Here is a 25316-nt window from a genome sequence, read left to right as displayed (position 1 = left end):
CTGCAGTGGATTCAGTCCACCACAAAATGAAACTTTACATTATCTTCACATATACACCAACGCATGCCAATACTTTATTATACATAACCAGACAATATACTTCCCTTTCAATCCCAGAATGAAAAGTCCAGAATTTCTGCAGCTGGTCTGCAAATGTCTACACAAGTTTTAAGATGGTTTTATCAAAACAGAAATAGGGTTTGGGATTGTTCATGTTATTACTGTGCCATTTTTATGGCCCTGTGTGCATTCTGGTGGAAGGGAAGAAACTGTAAGAAGACCCAATACTTCCTTCAACTTAAAAGCTCTATTGCAGAGAGTGTCTCAGAGCTATTCTTATTGTCCAAGAGATAATCTTAGGAGATATGTGACAATCTTCAGTAACCTCAGATCCAGACTATCCAAGAGACAATATGAAAAGGTATGTGGCCATAATGCTTCCCCATCAGTCAAATGAGTCATGAGGACACAGAATGTAGGTCTTGGAGCTTTGATCCGTTTCTTGGCTGCAGCAATGCAAAACCTTGCTTGCTTCTATTTATTTACTCATTCATTTGATGGAGATTTTTAATTGAATGAAAGGATACCGTTATGCTCAAATACCACTTCAAATATTAGCAGGCACTTAACACATCATACGAACCGACCATAGAAAAATGATGCTTCAAAGAGGCAATTTATATCATTCTTTATGAAGAGATATATTTCCTGGGAGAATGGAATTACAGTAATTACAACTTGAATTTAACACCAAAAATCATCAAAACCATTTGAAATTAACACCGATTGTACACAAACTGAAAAATCAGACTTTTTCTTAAAGATACGGATTGTGGTGAGACTTTGAAAAGATCGTCCTTTGAGCCCTTTTAGAGCTGTGCTAAGTATACAGCAATGGAGCTGCACACAGCAAGGCAATCAGTAGAGCAGGAGGGCTCTTGATATCTCACCTCCTGCCATTAGGAGGAGGGATCAGCCTAATGACAAATGATGCACTGATTCCATCTGGATGACAGTAATGCCCAAGATGACAAGACCCTGCTTATTTTGCCTTTCATAAATATTTTTATAATCAATGCATTCCTGGTTCTTTCACTAAATATAGTCCTCCAATGACAGTAAGTTAATTGTTCCCTCTGCATTTCCTACAAACTGTAACAAAGGGCTAGTCACTGAATGTATTTCTACAGTGCAGTGCTAAAAGTTGGGAAGCGTGGCTTTAAAACAAACAAACCAACCAACCAACAAGAGACATAACCCATCTTCCAGCTTGTGGCTCCTACTGAATTGTGAAATAAGCACAAGGCGAGAGTCACTGACTTGCAGATAAATCAGCTACTGAGACCGATGTTTTGCCCTTTAGAGAGAGAGTATCCCCTAGCTCTGAACTCTTACCGTTTTGCTCAACTTCTAATTTTTAGGAGAATGTTTTTTACCACTGTTGAAAGATGTCAGGTAAATCCCAGTTTTGTCCAGAGCTGTGTGCGAGTGCCAGGGGACTCACTGCAGGGAGAGTGGGAAGCTGTGATGTGTGGTCTGTCTTTGTCCAAGACTCAGAACAAAAGGGCAAGGTGGGCCGCTCTCAAAGTGCCACCTGCCTCTGGCTGCTCAAGTAAACCTCGTGTGACCAATTAGGACATGAAAGATTTGCTCTTCAGCTTGTGTTGAACCACTAATTTAATTCATCAGTCTTGTAGCCTTCCTTTCTAACATGTCAATCACAGTATCACAGGGGTACTTCAGGAGTCCCTGATGCTTGAGTCCTTATTCACCCATGTTGCAGCTGCCAATGTATTCCAGTTCAAATACATGGGGGTATGCCACTTTGACTATTATGTGTATTTATTTACAATATTTTTAAAAGACTACATATCAAGTATATGAAAGAAATTTACATGAAGAAATATGTTCAATGAACACCCAAAATGGGTGACTGTTCTGTAGCCTATAGTAGTAGCTGGTAAGAGGACAGCTACTGTACAAAACATAACGTATTGACTTCTTCAGCTAGAATAGCATTTCCAGATTTTATTTTTGTTTTATTAATGAATATGCTTGTTTCTTTCAATTGGCAAAATACTAATTTTCAGTGGTAATACATGTATTCTAATTTATCGAACTCTGTCTTTTCTGCTTCTCTGTATTTCCTTTTTCTTTTTGTAGTGAGGGGGAGATCACTACTGATGAGACTCTACAAATGTATTCATGGGATAACTATATGTAGTACTGTTAGGAAGTCTATTTAAATCTAATAAGCAATATTTAGGTGCCAGGCTTGGGCTTACCCCAGGAAAAGAGAAAGAAACTGTTGAGAATAGCCAGAAAAGATATACCTGTACTCTGCAATGTATGTCTGTAGCTGCTTCAAAATAAACTGCAAGATCTATCAGAAATCTTGAAAAGTCTGCTGCTGCATTCCCTGGACAATGAAAATTTAAGACCGTGAAAGCTTCACGAGTGTTTAATAATAGTTTTTTATGGTCTTGACTAAGCAATGGTGATGATGTATTGCAAGATTAATACATAAATCATTAGGAAATTTTAGTCATTTTAATACAGCAAGTCTGTGTTTTGCTTAATTCGCTGATTCATCCTAAGGCGTATATTGAAATTTTGTGTGGCCTTTCATTAAAAACCCCAGCGTGTCACCCACGTTTTGCATCACTTGTCTTTTAATGGAGCACATAGCAATCGGGTTGCTCTGCAGTTTGATCTTGGTGCACTCTGCCCTCCAGACAAATTAACACGCTGGAAATTGGGGAGCATGGTGATGGGTGAGAGGAGGATGACACGCGCAAGGCAAGTGTGGTGTGAAAGAGATCCACATCAGAAAAACTTCACTGCTAGCACTGGCCAGGTTAGATGTAGCTGTGTGTCAGTCAGTATGGTCATGGGTCCTCTGAGACTTGTGTTGAAGAAGGATATGGTGGGGAAGGGAAAGGGTGCTGTCCCTGCACCCTTATTTCAGTCGGTCTGTATCCACTTCCTCCACGTGTGTGCATAATGCAATAGCAACTGCTAATGAAAGAGAAAGAGCTGAGAGCAGCTCAAGAGCCTGTGCACAGGAGGTGTGGAGGAAGTGGTCCGTGCCAAGCAGCAATTTTGTTTCCCCTGTTACTCAGTGGGTACCCTGAGCAGGCTTAATGCCCTTCACTAAACACAGTATCACTGGATGTAAATGGGAGACCTATACAGCACACAGCCAAGCTAAAGCCAGCCAAAAAAGAAACCAGAGTAAGACTGGCTGCCAAGGGAAGTGCTAAACATGGATCCAGTTTTCAAACTTGGATAGCAACTGAGTCCATATTTAAACACCTAATTAGCCACTGCAGACTCCAGTTTCAAATTTGGCTTCTCATTATGTTTTACAAATGCATTGCCCCAGCATGCTGGGGAGACTGCTGCTGGAGACAGCACCACGGAGATCAGTGGTAAAAACCAGCTTTGGTGAAAAAGAAAAAAAATAAATCAGCAAACCACAAAGCACTCGCTCCAGAATTGAATATTTGCTTATTTTGTTTTGGTAAAAGTCCAAAACAATCCCTTTCTCTTCTCCCTAATTTTTGCAATGACAATGCAAACAATTCAGTCGATGTTACAAAGATTCTTAAGCCAAAAATAAGAATTTCTGCTAAAAAAATTTGAACAAGAAATGCAGAACCTGCCTTACCCTGCTCATTATTCATCAGTATAGAATCAATAAAACATTTTCAAAAGAAGGAGAAGGTCTTGTATATCGCTGCTCCCTTGGCTGAGTTTCAAAGCAACTAATTAAATTCTGTTTGCCTTAACTCCTCCTGTAGTTTCCATCTAGCGAGATGCGCATTGCCCTATTTTATCAGCACCACCTCAGCAAAATGCTATGGAAGGGCACTCCCCAGGGGAGACTGTTTTCCATACTAGGGAATAGTTGTCCATAGAGAGCCCCACTCAAATAAGTGGGTGAGCACAGACTTTCCAAACTACCACTGCCAGGCACACCACTCCTTCCCACTGGACTTCTTCCCACCAAGTCTTTGCTCCATTTTTCCTAGCTGCTGACTGTGCACAGGCTTGCCATACCACAGCACATGCTGCCTGGTGTAGCTCAGTCCTGGTGGACAGTATTTATTAGGATGGATCCCTGGGCAGTCGAACACCAGTAACTCCTACCTCTCTGGCTGTGTCTGTACCAGCTGGGAGCTGAGAGCTAGCAGTCTTTTGCCTGGATGGCCATCTAGTTAGGAGGCAGTTACTCTGATTTGGAGTCTGCCTCCCTCTCTGTCAAGTATAGATGCCTTGTGTCCTCAAGGGTCAAAGCATCACAGGCACTGTGCATGCACTGGTATGCCAACACAGTTTGCTGGTAAGCTGTGTTCTGCTTTGGGCTCTCGTTTGCACATTCATTTCAGAAAGCTTTTAGAGCCTTCAGAAAATGAAAACAATGTGGAAATGTGTAATGTCAATATTATTTTATTTAGTATACAATTATACTTTCATTCAGTGCAGAAATGTACATACAGAACATAAAGTTCCAAGAAAGGCTAGATTTAAATGAATAAGCTTTCAAGCCACATAATTCCATGTGTAAGAGGAATACATTTTATGGTTTCAAACTGAAAGAGGGTAGATTTTACTTAGATATTAGAAAAATGTTCTTCATTATGAGGGTGGTGAGGCACTTGCACAGGTTGCTCAGAGAAGCTGTGGCTGCCCCATCCCTGGCAGTGTTCAAGGCCAGGCTGGATGGGGCTTGGAGCAACCTGGTCTAGTGGAAGGGAGGTTGAAACTAGATGACCTTTAAGGTCTCTTCCAGCCCAAACCATTCTGTGATTCTGCATATATATGCATGATAGATGCAATCCTGGTGAAGGTACGGGAGCCTATGTGCTCCTGTTTCTGTCATGCATAAATTCAAGACTGGATGTAATGAAATCAAGTAACCACTGTTGATTCTTTTTTCCCAACATGGCATTTAAGCAACATGATTCTAGTAAGATGGGGTCTCTCAAACAAACCAGTAACTGTTGTTCAGCAAAAATCCTTGTCAGATTTGTGTCACAGGTCGTTCTTCTGTCTTATGTAGTCCATTGATGTCAGATTCCTGGAAAGCAAAAAGCACACACAGAGAAAATGGGAAGGTAGCAGGTGATCATTGCAGGGGTTCTGCCAAAGTGTCTGTTCTGTGTATCCAATTTTATATCCTTCATATCTATAGTATGTTATTGAAGTCTGATTCCCCACTGCCTTGCAAATCATTTGCATCTCTGCACTGTGATATAAAAGGCTTCCTCCTTGATTGGATAGCTTTTTATATCTTCTCAGCACTTGTGTTTCTCTGACATAGATATCTATGCAAAGTACAAGGCTTTTCAGGATCCAGCCCTTGCAGTTCATGCTTCATTGCCACAAGGTAAGTCAAAACAGCACTCACACAAAATGTGGGAATGGGAAGTCATGGGGATCATTCACCATCCTCCTGCCTGGCATCTGAAGGTTACTGAAGGCCAGACTAGACCCAGGCAGAACAAGTCAGAGTAGTCAATTGCCAGCTCTGCTTCCTTGCAAGAGGCTTGCCAGACAAGATCACTCCAATTCAGGAAGTTTGTCCTGTGCCCCAGCTTCCGTGTTTCACTGCTGAGGGAATGGTGGCACTGATGGAGCAGTGCCAGGGTTGGCTGCCAGCTGGCTGCTGGAGGCGGCTTTAGATAAGTGCTTCTTCCCATGGGTGGCGTGAGCTCTGCCCCACACTGCTGCGCAAGAGAAGCTCATAGCAGTTGAGGATCTGGTCCTTCAAGTTAAAAGGGTTGAAATATGCATGAAGCATAAGGTGACATTTTGAGTGTCTCAGATCAGAGCACGGACGTTACTGAATTTAAAATGTAACTGCAATTTCCTGACTAATGCCAAATCACTTTTATATTCAGGCAGTGATTGTTCTTTATTCTTAAAATAGCCCATTTTACCCCGAGGCGCAGGTGATATCTTTATGATGATGGAACTACGTTATTCAGCATGTTACAGCTCAGGCCGCTGGTTGGTGCAAGGGCCGTTCATAGCCAAGTGTCCTTTTTTATTCTCTCTCAATTTATATAATGCATTTGTGGCCTGTTTGTTATTTGTTTGCTTGAACAAGAATACAGCAGGTGAAAAAAACCAAGAAAAAAAAGAGATGCACTGGAGATCAGTGGTGTTGTCTTTTATTTCCTGTGCCTGAGCTGCACAATTTGCCATTATGTCTCCAAGTTTCTTAGTCCATTCAGACAACATGAATAGTTAAATTGCTTCAGTAGCCTTATACCTCTGCAGAGAGGCAGCTTGTTTGCTATCATCCAGGATGTTCTGTGGTGAAGTGTACCGGATATTATAAATAAAGTATTCGGTGAGAATGAGCTAACAGAGCTCTGAGACATACTTACTATTCATTCAAAATAAAAACCTTGTACATAGTAGCAGCCACAGAAATTGAAGGCAAGTTTTTCAGCAGAGTAGGTGCATTCCCAGCCTAGGCATTTGCTGCACTAAGAGTGGAGGTGCAGAGGCTGGACTCGTGGGTCGCACATAGGCAGGACAACAACTAGGGGAATAGAGAGACCTGCTTCTGGGTGGGTGTCCATCTATCTCTCCCCACAAGCAATAGCTGCTGATCCAGGGACCCCAGCCCCTGGCTGCACATCAGCAGCAGCAGCAAGCAGTGCCCCTTCCCTAGGCTCTGGCAGATGCAAAGAGGATGGGGACCATAGATCTTTTGCTGCCCCCAGGAGCCTGTTGCTTTAGGCTCCCGCCTGCTTTGCTTATGGGCTGTCTGTAATGCCAGGAATTACCTCTGCTTCCGCTAAGCACAAAAAAGGTTAGATGAGAGGCTGTAGTAACTACAAGAGTGAATTGTCATGGCTTAGGAATTTGTGGAAGGGCTGCTGATGCCCAATTCGGGAGGAGCATTTGAAGTGGCATTCCTGCTAATCTGCCTGGAACTAGCCTGCTTACTTTTTAAAAAATACTGCTGCCTGCATGCAGTGAAACCCAACTAATCGCAGCTCCTTGGAAGTCTGACCTAAAAGAAAGGCAGATGCAGCATCCAGACGAGAGAGGCACAAAGGAGTCTCAACAGGTTATGTTGTCTGTAATTCCTGGTATTTGTGAGCCTTCGTTGAACCTCACGTTTGGTAGAGACCCAGCCAGCTGCCTTCGCTCTACATGGCATAACTCTGGTTACACTTGCAGCCACTCTCCTTGCCCCATCTTTTTATCTGTCTTTTTAGCTGTGTGTAATCTGGTGTGTCACTGGGGTAGGGACAATGAGTACCTTGCTCATCTGTACTGTGCCCAACACAGGAGCCATTGTCAGAAAGTAGTAGGTCCTACTGCAATACAAATAATAAATAACCAAGAGTAGTATGGTCAGGCACAGATTTACTGTGGGAACAGGGGATGTATGTGTGGGAAAAGAGCTATGAGGAAGGGGAGAGTAGTTTGTGGGCCTCTAGGTGATGATACCCTGGAGACTGGTGCCTCAGCATTTCTACCTTAAATATTTTGACATAGAGATTCTGGTAGGTACTGTGTCATTTTATTGAAATTTTTCTCCCCACCATAAGACTTGATGTCTGACAGAATAATCACTATTGAACAGCACACCTGGCAGTGATAAGCTGCTTCTTCTGAGGACTTGATGTACAGCTGTTCGTTTGCTAGATATTGCAAAATGCAGGACATTTGATGCTCGTGCAGTTCTGTTTTCCTTATGACTATTTTTATATGCATCTCCCTCTCTCTTTCTCTCCTGTGGCAGATGTTCTTATTCACCCCATGGAGCCTATGCCCAAAGCAAACTTGCCCTTGTGTTATTTACCTATCAACTACAGCATCTTCTGACTGCAAATGAAAGCCATGTGACTGCTAACGTAGTAGACCCTGGAGTTGTGAATACTGAGCTCTACAAGCATGTCTTTTGGGTTGTGAAAGTGGCTAAATGGATGACAGCCTGGCTGTTCTTCAAGGTATGCGGGTTTTTTAATCATTTTATAGCCGTGCCCCTGCATTGTGAGAGCTGTAGGCAGTGGAAAGAGTTTCAGAGTTTATAATAATATATGGAATTGATTGCATTTCTCTGTCCTCATGAGAAGGACAAAGTTGATAAAGACAGGCCTTCCCCAGAGCAAACACTCTCATAGTAAGGGAAGGGAATGCCATTCACATTCTGAGCCCATGCACTGATTATCTCACCTCTGAGCTATCGGTGTGTTTTTATGTGTGCATGGGGGGCAAAACATCATCCCAACACAGAGCCAGAATACGCAGCATGTTCCTTGGAAATGTCTTGTACGTCCTGCTAATGAGAAGCAAACGTGATCTGGCATGGTGTACATGTACACAGCATGTTATAGAGAAGAGGGCAAAGGGAGGAAGGAAGCTGTACAAAAATGGTGGTGGGAAGTGGCCATACTCTAGGCTGTGTGGGCCCGGACACCCATGCTCTCACACTAACACATACTTGTAACAGTACCTGATTTTCTGTTACCTGTTCCTGGTCTGTGTTAGGAAACTTACAGCTGCTTGACCAAACTGGCCCAGAAATGGGTCAGACCCAGTTGCAGTTAACTTCAGTAACATCTTGTAGTGGTGCAAGTAGATCGATCTGAAATCAGTTTAGCTGTGTAGGTACAGTCTCCTCATGTGTACAAGCCTTAAGAGGACTTGTGCTGAGAAAATGTATTTTCACAAAGTAGTTTTGGATTAAGTGAATTGAACCTGATTCCATTAGGGAAAATTAAATGTCCTAATTAAAATGAAGTATTTTAGATCAAGGGGCATGTCCCACAAAGCAAATTTATTTTAAACTTTGATATGGAAATATCAGTAGCTTTAATTTTAGAAATTAAACTGGAGGCTGGAAGAGTGGCTGTAAAATAAGATGCAAACAAATAAACCCATATTAAAAAAAAGTAATAGTATCTTCTGAGTACACTCTGAATATTGCAATACAATTGTAATAGGAATGCTCATAATATGTAATGCATTCTTAAAGAAGCATAAAGCAGCTTTGCCAGACTGTATATGTTAAACTTGTTTTGCCTCTTGTGATTGAAATTTTAAATATCACTCTCGGGTAGTGGTGTTTTTTCATTGGACTTACTTCACCTTGCTAATGTAATAGTTTCCTGCAGATGTTTAGGTTGTGCTCAGCTTTTCCTCTGGAGCCACAAAATTCTGGCAGAATTTCCATGTCTAAGAGTTAGAATTTAGTCTCTTGTTGTTTACAGCCCTCAGTTTCATTTGTGTGCCCAGGGAGACATTTCTGTATTATACTGACCAGGTTTAGACACTGAATGGGATGTCACTGAGCACACATAAAATGACTGGATTTATCACAAGAGGGAGTTTCATACAGCTCTAGTAGCAATGTACTGATAGTTTCTGATTGCTTCCTATTCTTTGGATGAAATACCGCTCTAAAAGAATTCTGCCTTGGAACAGAAGATGGACACAGACATACTGAGAGGCATGGAAGTGTACTTACAAAGTACATGGAAGTGTGTACTGCTGAAAAGTTAACGTATCAATTGCTTTTTAAGTAAGAGTAACTTCAGGTTTGGATGACTGTATGCTTCAGTTATTGAGGTTAATATTTTCATGTTTTTATATAGCACTCAATGTGTTTTTCCTGTAAACCAAAGGAGAGGGAAACTCCTGCTGTGACTCTTCCCGTCCTTCCTCAGGTTTCTGAATCACTGATCTGACTTCTACTTTTTGCTTATTGATTAATGCTTAAGATATGTTTATGTATTCGGGATTGACTTTGCCTTCTGTTCTCACACTCAGGAGCACTTTATCACATAGGTACGTGGTACCCAGTTCCAGCAGAATGCAATGCTTAGCTCTCCATGGCAAGCTCACATCAAAAGCCTGCCTGGCAATTTTAATAGTGCTGTACCAAAGGCTGAGGTATCCAGCGTTTAAACCTGAGTGGGTCTTGTGTCGGTCTTGTGCACTAGGGTAAATTTGTCTGGAGAAAAGTAAGGAAGACAATATAAGAAAATTCAGTTGTCTGATAGTATTAGCTGATAGTTGATAGTAAGGGTTTCTTCTGCTCTGGAATTTCATTCCCAAGTGCACATATATAAATCTTCCTTCTATGATTATGGCAGTAATGCAGTGAAAATGAGGTGATAGCTCTCTAATCGTATTGGCTCAACTAACTTCTATCACCCTGAAGTATTCTGGAGCAGTTTCTAAATGCGTGCAGGAAATTGCTTCACCCGTTGCAACCTGGCACTTGCGAGAGCCAACACAACCCAGATAGCTTCGGTGAGAAAATACATTTTGGCTTTATCACATTGTGTTCCCTCAGGAGAGAGTCAACATGTTGTTTGATTTAATTCCAAACTACTATGGCAGAGCCTCCTCTGCCTTTAAATGCATTTCTGCCAGCACTGGTCCCGATTGCATTCAAGTCAAATACCTCCCAGGTATTGCAGCCTGGACCCACTCACACTGGGCTGCTCATATTTGAGGCAGCTTAGCTGTTAGACAAGGCTGTTGGCTCAACATCCGCATCAGAGCCACCTCAAGATATTTAGGCACAAATAAACCTACAGGTTTGTAAATATGCTATGATACAAGGTATTAACAGCTTGGATTTCTCAGAACTGTGAAACATTGTCTTCTGATCTTTATACTTTGCTCACTAAAATCTCTACCAAATCAGCTGCAGTGAGAGGCACCAATTAGAAGTAAGACAGGCTAAGCTCAACGATCCGTTGATGGTAATAAAATTTGTGAAATTAATGCCTGTCCTTTAGAAGTGATGGTTTCACTCTCTCTCTGCTTGATTCTTTCTAAGGAAAGTTATTGTCTGCTGTTATACTTGTTCTTTAAATTTCCATTTTGCAAATGTTTTCTCTACATTTTTAATAAACACACAAGAGAGAAATTATGTTTATTCCTCAAAAAAAGAAAATAATTGATTTCTACCCCTGTGACTTCTCAGTAAATAAAAGCGGATGAGCAGTCCCAGTCTTTTGCAGAGTACAGTGAAAGTCCCTTAAGAATTTTTGACATAAAGTGATATTTTTTTTTAAGATATAAACTCCAAACTAATAAACTATAACTGAATAATAAGATAATAATAGCCTAAAAAGACATTCGTTGGGCATCAAATTGCAATTTAGCCAACTGTGGAACACACCAGATTTAGCAATGTGTACTGTCCAAGCTAGAAGCCAGGAAGGTACTGTTTCCCTCTGAAGTACTTCTAGTTCTCCTAGAGACAGTGAATGTTCATTCTCAGCTAGATGGCCTCTGCTTGTGATCCAATTAAAATGCCTTAGAGCAAAAAATAAAATGTTGACTCTATTTAATATCTAATGGCAGAGACAGTTCTGCTTCCTATGACTTCATTATACCGTCAAAGTAGAGGTGTTTCTGGCACAGCAATGTTGTAAACTTGCCCAAATCATTCCCTGTGACCAGCTTAGTGAATAGGGTGTTTTCAGATATAGAGTATTCGGTCCTTTCAGCCACCTCAGACCAGTATTTAGGAAGGCATTGTGGAAGGAAGACTGTGCATCAGATCTTGTATCAGCTGTCAGTTTCAAAGATGTAGTGCTACATAAATTATTATTGACTCACAAACTGAAAATTAGTAGAATTAGTGACCCCGCCAGCCTGTAAGAGCAAAGGGAAGGGCTTCAGGAGCACAGGCTAGAAATCAGCCAATATAAACCAGTTAATTTCTTTCATCTGTCAAAATAGGCTGAACTTTAGTGTAATTTTCCAATGACATTTTTAAGGAAATGCTTCCAGCCTGTAAGTGCTGCTAGAAAACAAGATCTAAAACCGCTGGATTCATCATTCATGCCAGAGGACATAGTCATGAAGGTCTTATTGCAGCATTTCTTATTCAAACTGTCCCTTTGGCACTGTGAATGTAGAAAATTCATTTCATCCTTCCCCCACCCTGAGGTGTCAGGAGACAAACACATCACCACACAATAACGCCAGCTGTAGAGAATGAGAATAATTAAATTCTACAGCTGAAAGCAGCAATTCATCAGCATCAACATCTTCTGTCCATGTGAGTGTGAGGTCCTCATGTAAAGCTGTTCTGGAATTTTCTCACAAAATGAAAAATCCGTGAAGAAACATGTCATTTGTGGTTAATTTTTACAAAAGCCTTTTCAGATCAAAAGTAGGATTCTGGTCAAAATCAGAGAGAAAGAAATGGCCTTACTTGCTCTATAACTAGAGTTACTACTCTAGTGTTTAAACAGGTCTCATTTTTGTACACACTGGGACAGGGGTTTACGCTTTAGAACCATGGGGCTTCTTTTATTCTATGAAATAAAGATTTGATTTTTTATACAGCCATAGAATGGTTCTAGGGAGAAAGATGGATGGACCCACCTGAGAAGTCTAATGAGCAACTCTTCAAGCTCCCAAATACTGGTGATTTTTCCTTGCATGTGAATCCGTGGACTCGGGTAGGCATCCAGGCCCTCCTGCCTGTTATGGGGTCTGTGGATGCAGTTTAGCTGATTTATCTGTTCTAACTGCTGAGCAAGAAGGCTTTGGAGCACAGTCTTTTGTGTCTGCCCTAAATAGGATAAGACTTCTCTAAAGTAGGCTGGTTCTCAGTGCCCACCTAAATAACATTTGACCCTGGTTTCCACTCTACCCATTGTCCTCCTTGTCTCAAGCTATTGTTATTTTTGTACCTGTTTTCTCAGGTCTAAGTAGTCAAAACATTTATTCTGAGACACATTGAGAATTGCTAGAGAATGTTTAGATGGCAAGAAAGTGAAGGATTTGTGTTGCATGCATTGGTGTATGGCGCTCAAAAGGGTAAGGATGCTGTATGGGACAGTACAAAATGGGTGGGAGTGGAATGTGTTGGAGTGCATCAGAGGTGAGTAAAGGCTGTTGAAGTTCTTGTTTATAACTCTGATTTGGAGCAGCTACTGGCATGATCTATCCCCAAACCACACCCAAGCTTCCTCTTGGAGAGTGCTAGTTGGAACAGGCCAAAACACAGCCATGGAGCAAGAAAATAACAAAGCAGTGTGTATGGTTGAGATCTATTTTGATCCTTGTCCTGCAGTTTTAGTTGTTTAGTTAAAATAGGAAAAGTATCCCCTTTTTTTTTCCTGACAATGTAAAATAGGAAGACTATCTTCCATCTTTCAAAAGAGTTCACAAGACTGGAAAACTGTCTAACGCTATCTGCAGGATTGATCTTTTGTAGCTTGGAAAATGGCCTAAAGAAATACAGGTTAAACCTACACTGTGCTCTATGTAGGAACCTATGCTTGTCCTGTGTGAAATTGTATTGGAGTGGAACTTTCAGACTGAGAAATGTCTGAAATGTTGTGATATCACTTTGCTGGCAGGCCAGAAGCTTACTGAAAACAGGTAAATACCTTTGTGGCAGAGGACTGCGTGGTAGAGGATTGTTAATTGACAGCTCCGGCAGATTGTTTCATTCTGTCTGAAAGGAATTCAGTTTGTATCCAAAAGAGTAAAAAAATAGTCAACAGTCTCTGTATTGCCACAATGTGGACAGAGTAAGTAAACAGTTAAGAAATTGTGAAAATGCAAGAGCCTAACCAGTGTCAGCACACCAGCACTTACCATCTTGTAATCTGTAACTATTTTCATATTAGAACCCAGAGGGTTAGTTAGGAAAGACATTTTCCATCAATCAATTTATTATTTGCTAACATTTCTCAGCAATTCTTTCCTATGTATTTGGTTAATACCTTTATATGGTGATCTGTGCCCAGTCAAACGCATTCAAAATGGAGGAAACATAAGAGGAAGATAATTTGCTGTGGACCAAAAATACATGCCAGGGACTTGGTTCTGATTCCTGTCAGTTTTAAAGAAGGTAACCACGATGCGTCTAATGTAAAGGTCTCAATAAAGAGCTTGAAAAGTTGGGGAATTAGATGAAATCCTGAAATTTCAACTAGACCATTAGCCTTTCACTTTTAATCCTAGTTAGGGGTTATAGCATCACACGACTGTAATTCTCCCTCATGCACCTGGGAATTTCTACATCCATCATCACATAATACCATTTTCTTTAAGTCAGGCAACACAGCGCTGTTGGGAACTTGAACCCACTGACAGCAGAAAACAGAACAACCACTAATTTTTCTCATCAGCATGTCTCTCAGATATCTTTTTGAAAGAGAGAAAGAATAAAAGAGAAAGGAGTCCACCCCACCCCCACAGAAATGACCCATTCAGCAAGGGTAGGAACAATAGTTATAACACTGAGTTAAGGAGAAAAAACACCATCTTCCCTTGGAAAACCCTGCTACCAAGCTCACAGGCAAGCATCAGTTTGGAATTAGATCACTAAAATAAGGAGATGCAGGGAAGGAGGTTGTGGGAGTACATATTAATATATATATGTGCGTGTATATATGCACACATATCACATGGACAGGTTGCCATCAGGTGTGGTGTGCATTATATATCAATTAATAGTTCTCTGGAGATGACCTACCCAAATTCCTTACTGTTTTGTAACTTGTAATTCATTTGTAACAGCACAGTGATGATAAAATTTATATTGCAGAGCCCCATCACCTAAAGCCTCTACTCACTACAGAGAAATTAATTTTAAGAGATTTCAGAGATTCACAGGCATTCCTTTCCCCCTCTCTGAATGTGACAGTCCTGAATTTACCAGTAATCCAAGGAGAGTGAAAAACCTTGCAATGTGAGGTAAGGCAACTCTTCCATGAGCAGCATAGACACAGTTTTAATGGTTATCCTGAGCTCTGAAAGATAGACAGAAAATGCCAAGCTCTGCCAAGAAGCTGCAAACATCCCCTTTTCTAGTGATCTAAGGCGTCTGTGCCTGGAAACCACCTGTGACAGATCTCCTAGTTCATAAATGTCTGCAATATGAATGCCTGCACCAGAGCTGTTCATCCAGTGATCTCCTCATGGTCACTGCTAGTACTGGATCTGTTTTACCCTAAGATACATATCTGCAGTTGGCCAGATGAATCAATTTCAAGTGCCAGTTTATCACTGTGAATGACAAAGGAGTCCTGTGGTGACTAGCTCAACTGTAGACGTCTGTGCTCTATAAAGTTACTTAGAATTAATGCCATACCAATGTACAGGACATTTTAAAAAACAGTGATGCTAGTAAAGAACTGAAGATGTCATGGTTTTGGATGTGCACAGGAGAGAGTAGGAACTGGAAAGTTGTGTTCACATATCTGGGGCACGAGTAATTTGTGATCAATCTGTTTTTTCAAATGGTAGCTCTACGTGTTCAGAGTATCAAACCACTTCTTGTGTAAGTGGGAAATGTGCTCATGAACAGCCACAGGTGAGGAAATACCAGTTATTTGTGAAATGTGTTTCTCATATATGTTTATAATCCACTGTGTGCCTCCACTGTTTATCACATGGATATTGTCATGCATTTACATAGGTAGTCATGACTATGTATGTATTTATTATAACGTATGTAACAAGAACCACAGAAAGCAAGCATCACCCTCTATTTGAGGAAGAACTGGAAAGAGTAAATACATTTTTTAAAATAACAGGATCACCAAGCACCCAATTTGTGAGTTTTGACAAGTTTCAATTCAGAAGTCACTTGGATAGCTCTGGCTTTAGTAATGACTATAACAATTAGGATTGCCACCGCCAAAGAATTCGTGTTTGCATTTTAGAGAGGGTACGAGAGCTGCAAGACATAGTTCACGTGGTTTGCTTTGGTTTTATTCTCTTCTCAGCCAAATATATGGGCTTTGGAGGAATTTAGTAGCTACACATGAGAAGGGAATTTGGTGCAGTGGCCCTAGTTCCCGTTTTTCTAGAAGAAACATGATCCTGTATGCGGCACAAACACAAGTCATTAAAGTAATCTGTCCAGAGTTAGTCGTTTCTATATGTTAATCTATATTTAAACATTCTCTTTAAATTTGGTCTACAAGTCTCTTCAGGGCGAATGACTACATGTGGATGTTGCCATCTCAGCGCTGGAAAAGGGAAGTAACCACAGGAGTCATGTTACCGCAGACAGGCGCTCTGCGGGGAATACAGTGCATATGCAGAAGAGGATTTGGACGAAAGCTGAGAAATGTGCAATAAAACAAGAATGAACTTGGACAGCTTATCAGTCATGGGATTTATACTGGTATTTGTTTGGCTTCTCCACGCTGCCCTACTTTTATGTCACTGGAATAGGAAGGACATGCTACTACTGGTCTTAGGCTCAGGCATGGTCTGAAAAGATGAGTTGCTCCCAATGTCTCTTAATTGCTCATCATAGTCTTGGAGCTAGCCACCCTCAGTTTACAAGCTTAAGTTACCATTTTATCAACTGCTTATCCAATGTAGTATATATGTCACTTCTTGATTGAACAGCAGGGGCCAGAGCTTATGCCTGTGCTGGCAGCCCTGTGTTCCCATGGCTTTGTTGCAAGTGGTGTTCTGCAATGGCTACCCAGCTGTCTTGCATCCCTGCAGCAGGCAGCAGTATGCTGATGCTGAATGTGTCTCAGGAAGAGTGGTACTGATTGACTTACTCAATATTTTTCCTGACAAGCTCTGGAGATGCAAAATGCAGTGTTCCACAGTCTGCCACTTGTCACATACTATCCTATGATGATTAAAAATGTAGAAAGAGAAAAGCTGTCCCATTGTTTTTAGAGCTGAGAGTGGTGAAAATAAAATTACATGCTATGAGTATATTTTGACAGGTTGTTCTGTTCTAAAAATGGTATAGAAAAGGCAATATGAGGCAGTATGCTTGTTGGGATTTTTTTCTGTTAGGGTTGTACATTGTCCAGGTGCAAAGACTATTTTTATGACTGCACGGGCTGTGAATGTAGATTGGTCATTTCTCAGGGAGGAGTTCAGTTATTACTATTTTCATACATCATGATTAGTAATGACAACTTAGGTGCCCATTTTCCTTTGCATATATATTTACGACTTCCATCATCATGAAACTTCTGGTACTTCATTGATGGCTTTGCACAAGTGTAGCTGATGAAGACCTGCTAAATTAGGAAACAAGACCCAAACCTAAAAGCGTTCAGGTCCCAATCTTATTGCATATTCTTGTAGCAAGGATTATCTGATCTGACTTTGCATCTTCTAGGTGGAGTGTGGTCCCTATGAAAAGCATTTTACATGTCTGATCCTGCTCCTTAGAGCTTCTCCTTGATCTGTGGATGGCCTTTTATTTTTCTTGCCTGGTTTAGGTTTGTGGCCCAGGTACCCTATTTTACATGGCTATTATCTGGAGGAGAAGTGGATTAAGGCTGGCGCAGATACCCCAAACCTTAATTGCCTTAGAGGGCCTGCAGATATCTAGAGGTAGTAAATACTTCAAATGTTTATAATACTGGATTCAGCTGATGTTGCTTGAAATCCATTCAAGAAGCAGATCTAGAAGACACAAAACAGGGAGTTTTATATAGTTTGGTTTGGTTTGGTTTCCCAAAATAGAATTGCCCTATTAGTACTATCGTATTATAAAACTCCATGCTCAGTTTTGGTTTTATGGTGTGGTGGGCTTTTTTCCCCTTATATTGGGGCAAGCCTGTTTCATATGAACCACTGTTTTCACTGCAAAATATAACAATAACCCAGTACTTTGCTCTATAACTTCTCTTATGAGATTTTCAGCCCTCTCATCATACTACTGGGTCAGAGGCAGATTGCTGGTGAGTCATCTGTTTCCAGCTTTTTGAAGAAGTGATAAAATATAAAATGTGTTTGTGCTCAGGTACCTGGATTTGTCATCTCCAGGTCACTACACAGCGGCTTACTTAGAGGAGCCAAGAGGATTATAAAGCACCTCCAGTGCTCAGAAGTAGCTCTCGTACGTGTGATGTAAAATATATCCCACGCTTTCCTGATTGGGAAGAAAGCATTTGCAGTGTTAGAGTCATTAGCCTTCATAGATGTGGGCAGGTACCATCCTCCATAAGCGTGGTACCATTGCTGTTGCTCTTACCATAAAGATAACAGATCTTTTGTGTGTTGGTTTCAGTTTGAGTCTGTGGAAACTTTAGGCAACAACTTTTTTAGTTATATCATGGTATCTAGCAATAGCTTTTAATCAAAATAAACAGGAGTGAGGTTGCTTTCAGGGCAACAGTGGTCAAGACAAGAATGAATTGAGGCAAGCTGACTGGAAATATATTTACTTTAAGAAAGTGAGAAAAAAAATAAGAAAAAAGCAGTAAGAAACTTGTCTCTAATCATTGGAATCAGGCTCTGGTAAAGGTTTCCACAGAATGGTAGCTATAAGTAAACTGTTGGATTTAAGATGGAATTTAAATACATTTATAGGGAATTTCAATGGGTATAATATCTACAAAATTATGAGATCAGATATGTCCCAAGAGGCCTCTCCAGTCCCTTGTTCCTTTTGAATTCCTTTTGTATTTAGAATCCTATTTTTCCCCCTTCAGGTTTATCAGTTTTTCTCCCATGCTGAAAAAAAAAAAAAAAAAAAAAAAAAAAAAATCCAGTATAAGGGTGCAAAAGAAAAGATTTCCCAACAAACATTCATTTTGATTGAGAACATGTTGGGTACCCAGCAAATCCTGCTTTAGGAAAACCTTTAGTGAAAATCTGCCACTTCTTGCCTTCACCTCCATCCTTGCCTTTCAAGACAATAGTTTTTACTTGTTTGCTGATGAGCTGTATTGAACTGTGCCCCCACCAATGCAGTTACAGGAGAAAATTTAAGATGGGGCTATAGGTCAGACTGAAGAATCTGAAAAATGAGACCTTTTATTGTCCTGCTCAAGAAATCTGTGCATGCAATTAAAAAATAAATTAGCCAAAATAAAAATTCAGCTGTAGGGATAGTTGGCATAACTATCTGGTTAATCTCTGATCACGGCTATAGCCGTGGTCTTCTTGAAGTTGGTCAGTGCTCAAGAGACCCCTTCCAGCAGAGAAGCCAGGCAGCCAGGAGCAACAGCCTTGCACAAGAAACTATGGCTTCCCTTATGTTTCCACAAGCTCAAGGCCACCATCTTGGGCCCTCCTGACTGTATGGTTTACATTTTAAGTACCTTTCACCTTCAAGATGGGTAACTCCTGGGGAGGCTTGTAGCCCTGCTGGAAGTCAGCTGTGGAGCTCCAAGTGACAGTGTCCAGAGTAGTCTAGTGTGGGTTTGCACAATGAGGATTTCCATTCCTAAAATGTTCAGGTGCCAAATATCGTCTGAGGAGAAGAAAGGTATGAGGTGAAGAAAGAAATGTTCCTGAAAAAGCCCAGCTCACCCTGTCTCTATAGCAAAGGTGCTCCAGCCCTCTGATCATCTCTTTGGCCCTCCTCTGGACTCACTCCAACAGACCCATGTCCCTCTTATGTTGGGTGCTCCCAGGCTGAACACAGCACTCCAGGTGTGGTCTCATGAGAGCAGAGTAGAGGGGCAGGATCACCTCCCTTGACCTGCTGGTCACACTCTTCTTGATTCAGCGCAGGATATGATGGGAATATCTGCCTGTGAATCATGTCACTGTTATGCATGTGTTTTTGCCACTTCAAGGAATTAGTAAAAAGTGTCTAATTCCTCTGGTAAAGAGCACTGCATTACTGCATCATTTTTACCAGTAGGTATTTCTTCATGTAAACAGTTTTCTTGCATAAAAAATTCCTTATTTTCATGTGGGCAGATAAAAGGTATTTTCGTTAAGTAAGTGCACATATCTTCCTTTCTTGTTTTTCCATATTTTCACTGTAACGTGTATCTCTGTAAAACTTGTGTTGACAGTAGATCCTTATTAACAGACTTTTGCAAGTATTTTCTTATTGCAGTTATATAGTGCCTTTATAATAAAAAAGTAGATACATCTAAAATGCAGGAGCCTGGCATACCTTTTATGTTTTGGAGTCTCTTTGCTAAAATCTGTGGAGACTATCTAGTTTTCCTGCTAAAATACCACTTTCCTTCAAGTATAGGTTTTTTTCATATACAAAATTATATTAATAAAAGAAATTCCTTTTTAATCCTATAGTAAAAAAAAGCAGCCTACTGTAGCTTTGCAAGTTAAACATAAATTATTAAGTAGTTTTCAATAATATTCTTTCACTCTTCATTTCAGTCACCTGCAACACCTAAGAATATTTAGGAATAATAAATAAATAGCTCTAACAAAAAGCAAAACACTGCATATTTTGGAATACTGAAAGATCCTTTTCATTTGGTCTGCTGTTTGTTATTGTCACTGTAGATTATGAATGAGAACACCTGCAATTATCCCCCAGTTAATGTACTTTTGAATTAGAAGAAAGGGCAGAGCTATGGTGCAGCTGGCAAGTAGCCAGCTTACATCCATTGCAAGCATTTAAAACATCTCTTCAGTAAGCTTAATGATAAAATACGTAGGGCTGGCTCTTCTGACAACTTATGGAACATGATAGATGATAGTAACCTTTTCTCTAAATTAAACCAGAAAACTGAGAGCCGGCAGGGCAGTGTGATCAGGCACACAAGCTTTGAGATGGCAGCTTCCTTTTCTGTTTCTCACTCCATAGATACATTTTTAATGTTTGTTTCAAGATTATGCCAATATATTCTGGGATATATTCTCATTTCCACTTCATTCTGCCTCCTTCTCCCTTTGTAGTTTCAAATTAGCTATATGTGTACTTCTTTAATGTAGCAGCAGTTAGCACAGGCCAGAGCACTGTCTGGATTTTATTCCCTCTTCTACACAAAAGCAAACTCTATGAGTGTAAGCAGCACTCTACTACTAGCAGATGAGGTGTAGGCTGAGAATATCTTCATTCTCATTTTGTAATTTCTCATACTTGCCTAAATAAAAGGAAAAAACAGTGAGTGAGCTTTTTTTGAGATGAGTTTACATAGAACAAACTAAAGAGCTTATTTGGCTCAGTCATCTATTTTTTTGCTTAGGGAAACATCTTCTCTAAGAATGTGTACCACGGTGCTATTTTCTCTTCAAATTTCTCTTTGTGGTTATGTTTTATTTGGGTTTTTTTTTCTGCTGTGGTCAGCTACAGCTGACAGCTGTTTGTAAATTCTTCAGAATATTAATTTACACCAGAAGATAGGAATCTCTCTGATTTCTCAAGAACCAACTGCTTTCATACATTTTACTATAACAGTGATTCAAAAAATACTACTGTTTTCTTCTGTAAAACACCCAAGTCTGGTTATTTCTAGTTGCAGCTAGGTTTTTATTCTTTTGAGTATCAGTTCCTCCTATCAGATGCTACTGCTAACTGTTGTCAGGTGTTTGAGTAGCTGTGCTCTGGTGGCAGGAGTGAAGTAAACTATTTGTTTTCTAAGCAAAGACCAGATACTTGTTCTGGGGTAAGCAGACTGATTTGCAGTTAAAACCTTAACTAAAGGAACATCATTTCTAGCTACAAACCAGCCACATCTTGAGCTTTGTATAACTCAAAAAGAAAAATGTGAGACTCGGAGGTAATCAGCTTCTTCACTGCGATGTACATCTGGGGTATTTGCTTATACAAGTGAAGAACAATGGGTTATTCTCTTCCCTGTGCTAACAGAGTAGAATTCAGATTTGTACCTTAGACTAGTTCACTCTTGCTATACACAGACATGGTGATAAAAAGAAGGCAAAGGACTATATTTAGAAAATTAGGCCAATGGGAACTTAACGGTTCACTATAGGGGCCAGTGATAAATCTCTCTGAGAAAGACTTCAAGTGTTGAAGCACATCACCTCCAGCTCTGGCCACTTAGCATATTTTCAGTTACTCTGAGCAGTAAATGCTGAAAAACATACTGGGAAGACTAAAAATATGAAGTCCTGCAGGGTTATACTGGGCCCATGAGAGGTGAGGTCATTTTGTGACTGACAGTACAAGAGCTTTGCACAGAGTCCCACGACTACATCACTCCAGTTTCAGTCGTACCACTGCTAGCTGTTAGACTTACCCATCAGAAGTCTACCTTTTGCATTTTATTCTAATGTCTTTAAAATATTCACATTAACCTTTAATATATCCACAGCATTACAGACAGGAAAAATTACACTGAGATGAAGGAACAAAGACAAATATTTCTGAAGAAATTTTAAATAATGTGCAGATCTCTTGTGGGCATTTATTCCTGTGCTTCATGGTGTCAATAATTGTGAATTGCAGCTATCTTTTCCCTCTGAACAGAGCATTGCTCCTGAAATGTAGTCATTACCTATTGATTAGCTCTATTGACATTGTCATGCATCAGTAGTTCTGATTAAAAAGAGTACCACTTATTTTACAGCAATGTATAAGATAGCTAAAATTAGTCTTTAAAATGTTTTTTTGGGGTTAGTTTTGGTTTGTTTTGTTGGTTTTTTTCAGAGACCACATTGTCATTTTCAATAGCCATAAGTTTCAGGATAAACAGAAAAGAGACAAGGGCTTTTTTTGTTTGTTTGTTTAGGGTTTTGGTTTGGTTATTTTTTTGATGGAGTAGTTTTAAATGTTCTGCTGTCTCAGGATAGGGCTGCCATAAGGACGTATTTGTCACTCTTTGGTGCTAATGTAATTTCCTGATTTTCCTACTATATGAGTTTCCATTTCATCCCAATTGTCGGTAATGTGCTATTTTTTGCTTAAATGATGAGACCTGAGATTCAGCAAGAGCGATAATTAAAACTATTTGTTTCACAGACTGTCAGCAGCTATTAGGGATTAAACAAATATAAATTAAGATTTTTTTTTTCCCAAGCCATGTTACAGACTTTGCAAAGTTCACAAACAATTGTAATCCTCTTCTATTGAACACAGATTTAAAAGTAAAGGTCAGTTATGTTTTGGTCACTAAGGAGTTTATGTAGTTGGCAAAAAAACAAACATTTAGGTTATTTTTATCTAAAAAGTACACTGCTTGGGAAACTCTTGCTTCTCAATTGTGGCTCCCTTGCAGAGCTGAGGGACTAAATGCCAGCCACATCAGCTCAGCAGACGTTTGCAGAGCAAAAGGGGCTTAGAAGCTTGTCCCTCCAGACATAGCAGTGGCTCCTGCCCCAGGAAGGGCTGAGCAGCAGCAAGAATTGTAGCTGATGCTGGTGGCTTCTGCACCCTGAGACTGTCCCCACGCACACTCATTTCTTGTAGCCCTCCACATCCAACATTGCTGTCACACCACCCCCTTGTGATTTTGCTGCAAGAGAAGCTTTGTTTTCTGCCCTGGCTTGAAATTGCTTGTGGACCTACCACTTTTCCTGTCTTCTCAGATTTGGCTGGGTAAATATATTGATGATGTTTCACATAATATTTCCCTCTTCTTTCTCTAATATCAAAAAGCTTGGGCTTCTCTTTGCTCCAGAGGTGGTAAGAGCCATCTGCCCTAAGAGCTCATGCTTTCAAGGCTGCTGTCTACCCATTTGTGGTTTCTGAAGGGGATCAGTGATACAGATGGGTGATCTGAAGAGGGTAAGTTTCATTGCTGCACTGGGAACCCTCCTACCCTGAGCTCCTAAGCGCACCCTCCTCCACATCACATACAGCCTGCAAAAAGGGATCTGACCCAATGTGGCAAATGCCTGGCATGCTGTTATAGGAGCCACACTTGGTAAGGATGCGGTGAGGCATTTAGGGATTCAGGAAGAAAAGAGTATGAAGAAGAGCTGAAACTATCTGTGAGATTGTCATGGGGCATGATGAAAAGGCAGGCAGAGAAGCGGGTGAAAGTTTACACTGCAGACATGCTTTGCATACCGCATAGAGAACAGGAGGGCTAATCTTGATTAGAACAATTCAGTTCTTCTGTGAAGTACATATTAAATAACAATAGGCTGCTGCAGAGCTGTGCAGACTTGCAGGTGAAGAGCAGAATTTTAAGCAAGCAGCCAGGAGGGCAGGAGGAGCAGCAGGGAGGGATGGAATGGGCAGGCTGTGCTGGCATTCCAGCTTCTGCTCAGACCTCAGCCTGTACTTTTATGAGTTAAAAGCAGTTACTAAACCACAGCATAGTTCTGCATTAATTCCACTGGAATTTTTCCCAGGACACAGAAGTTTAATCATCTGGAGGATCACTACGTGCAGTGTATCACCTTGAGCAAGTGAGTTGGGAGGGCTCATTGATTGGACTCTCAAAGCAAGCGGACGTGTATAGCAAAATGGCATTACCAAAAAGCACAGTTCAATATAAGCTCCCTAACAAAGCAAATTGTTTCAGCACCAGATGAGTCTGTAACATGCATTTATCAAACCACAAAACCTCACAGTATTTGTTTCCCATTCTGAACAACTGCTCTAACCTTTTAGTCAAAACACCCTATGAATACAAGTGCAACAGAAACTCTCCTGGGCACTTAATAAAAATAAAAGGTTAATTCATAATTTTGTCTATTGATAGTTCTGCATATGTAAGTCTCTTTCTCATAGTTACCCATGCCCTTAATCGGTATCAAAACCCAAGTCAGAAGTACTCTGCAAGAGCTATCTGAGAATGAAGTAAAAGGAACATAAGATTTTCTGGAAGAAACTCATCTTTTTTTAATAACAGACTGGGGAAAGACATTGGTTGTAGAAGGGATTAAATGTTTTTCTCCTTTCCAGTTTTTCATGTCTTCCTTCAGGTAATGAGATTTGACTGTCACTATGGATCTCATTTTTGGAATTTAAACCAATTCTTCCTGTGACACAAGGCAGGACAGTTGGCTTAGTCATTGACACAGGACTGGTGTGTACTGTGTCATCTCTACAGCAACATGGCACTTCTGCTGTGACTTCTGTCATCCGGCAGAGGAAATAGGAACATAGGAAAGACCACATCTGCCACCACATCCAGTCCTGGCCTTTGCAGGGGACGCATTTTGACAAATGAATGGCTCCATCTGCTACCTTAATGAAGGTTTAAAAAAACACCTTAGAAATAAGCCTGGATATTAAAATTAACACCTTCAGTAGGTAGGAAATCTGAGCCTTCCTACTTATTAGTGCTTAAAAATTTTCAGTGCATCCCACTCCCCTGCTTTCCTTTGTCTGTTCCACTGTCAAGGATTGTCACCTTTGTTTTTCTCTCTCTGCCCCCTTGCAAATTAACAGTATTGTCACCTCTCCCCAGGCTAATATTCCCCTCTGCGCCACCAACCTGCCCTTCTTTCAGACCTTTCATGTGATTAAACGTGATGAATTTAAGCTCACAAGTAATTGTTTTCAAGGTGGATTTTTTTGTGGCCATTTCAGACCTCAGGAAGCATTTGTATTGCTGAGAGTTTGCGTTGTTTGCTGTCTCTATTATGAGCCTTGCAGTAAAAGATACGCCTAACATCTTGTCTGACATACTTTTAAAATCATGATTAATGACAATGAAATGAGCAGCACTATTTCCCTGTCTAAT

At 40.5% G+C, this 25316-nt stretch overlaps 1 protein-coding gene across 4 annotated transcripts in view; it reads left to right on the top strand.

Moving 5' to 3' along the window:
• Positions 1-25316, top strand: part of DHRSX (dehydrogenase/reductase X-linked) — a 161530-nt gene that overhangs the window by 123970 nt on the left and 12244 nt on the right. For all 4 annotated transcript variants that reach the window (XM_034060099.1, XM_034060098.1, XM_034060096.1 and 1 more), the window contains one exon: positions 7772-7979. In XM_034060099.1, the coding sequence (XP_033915990.1) occupies positions 7772-7979 (208 nt within the window). The remainder of the gene's footprint in view (positions 1-7771; positions 7980-25316) is intronic.

The sequence above is a fragment of the Melopsittacus undulatus genome, chromosome 2 (genome assembly GCF_012275295.1).
Source record: "Melopsittacus undulatus isolate bMelUnd1 chromosome 2, bMelUnd1.mat.Z, whole genome shotgun sequence".
Classification (NCBI taxonomy): domain Eukaryota; kingdom Metazoa; phylum Chordata; class Aves; order Psittaciformes; family Psittaculidae; genus Melopsittacus; species Melopsittacus undulatus.
Note: the sequence above shows the minus strand (reverse complement) of the source record. Positions and strands in the feature narration are given on the sequence as shown.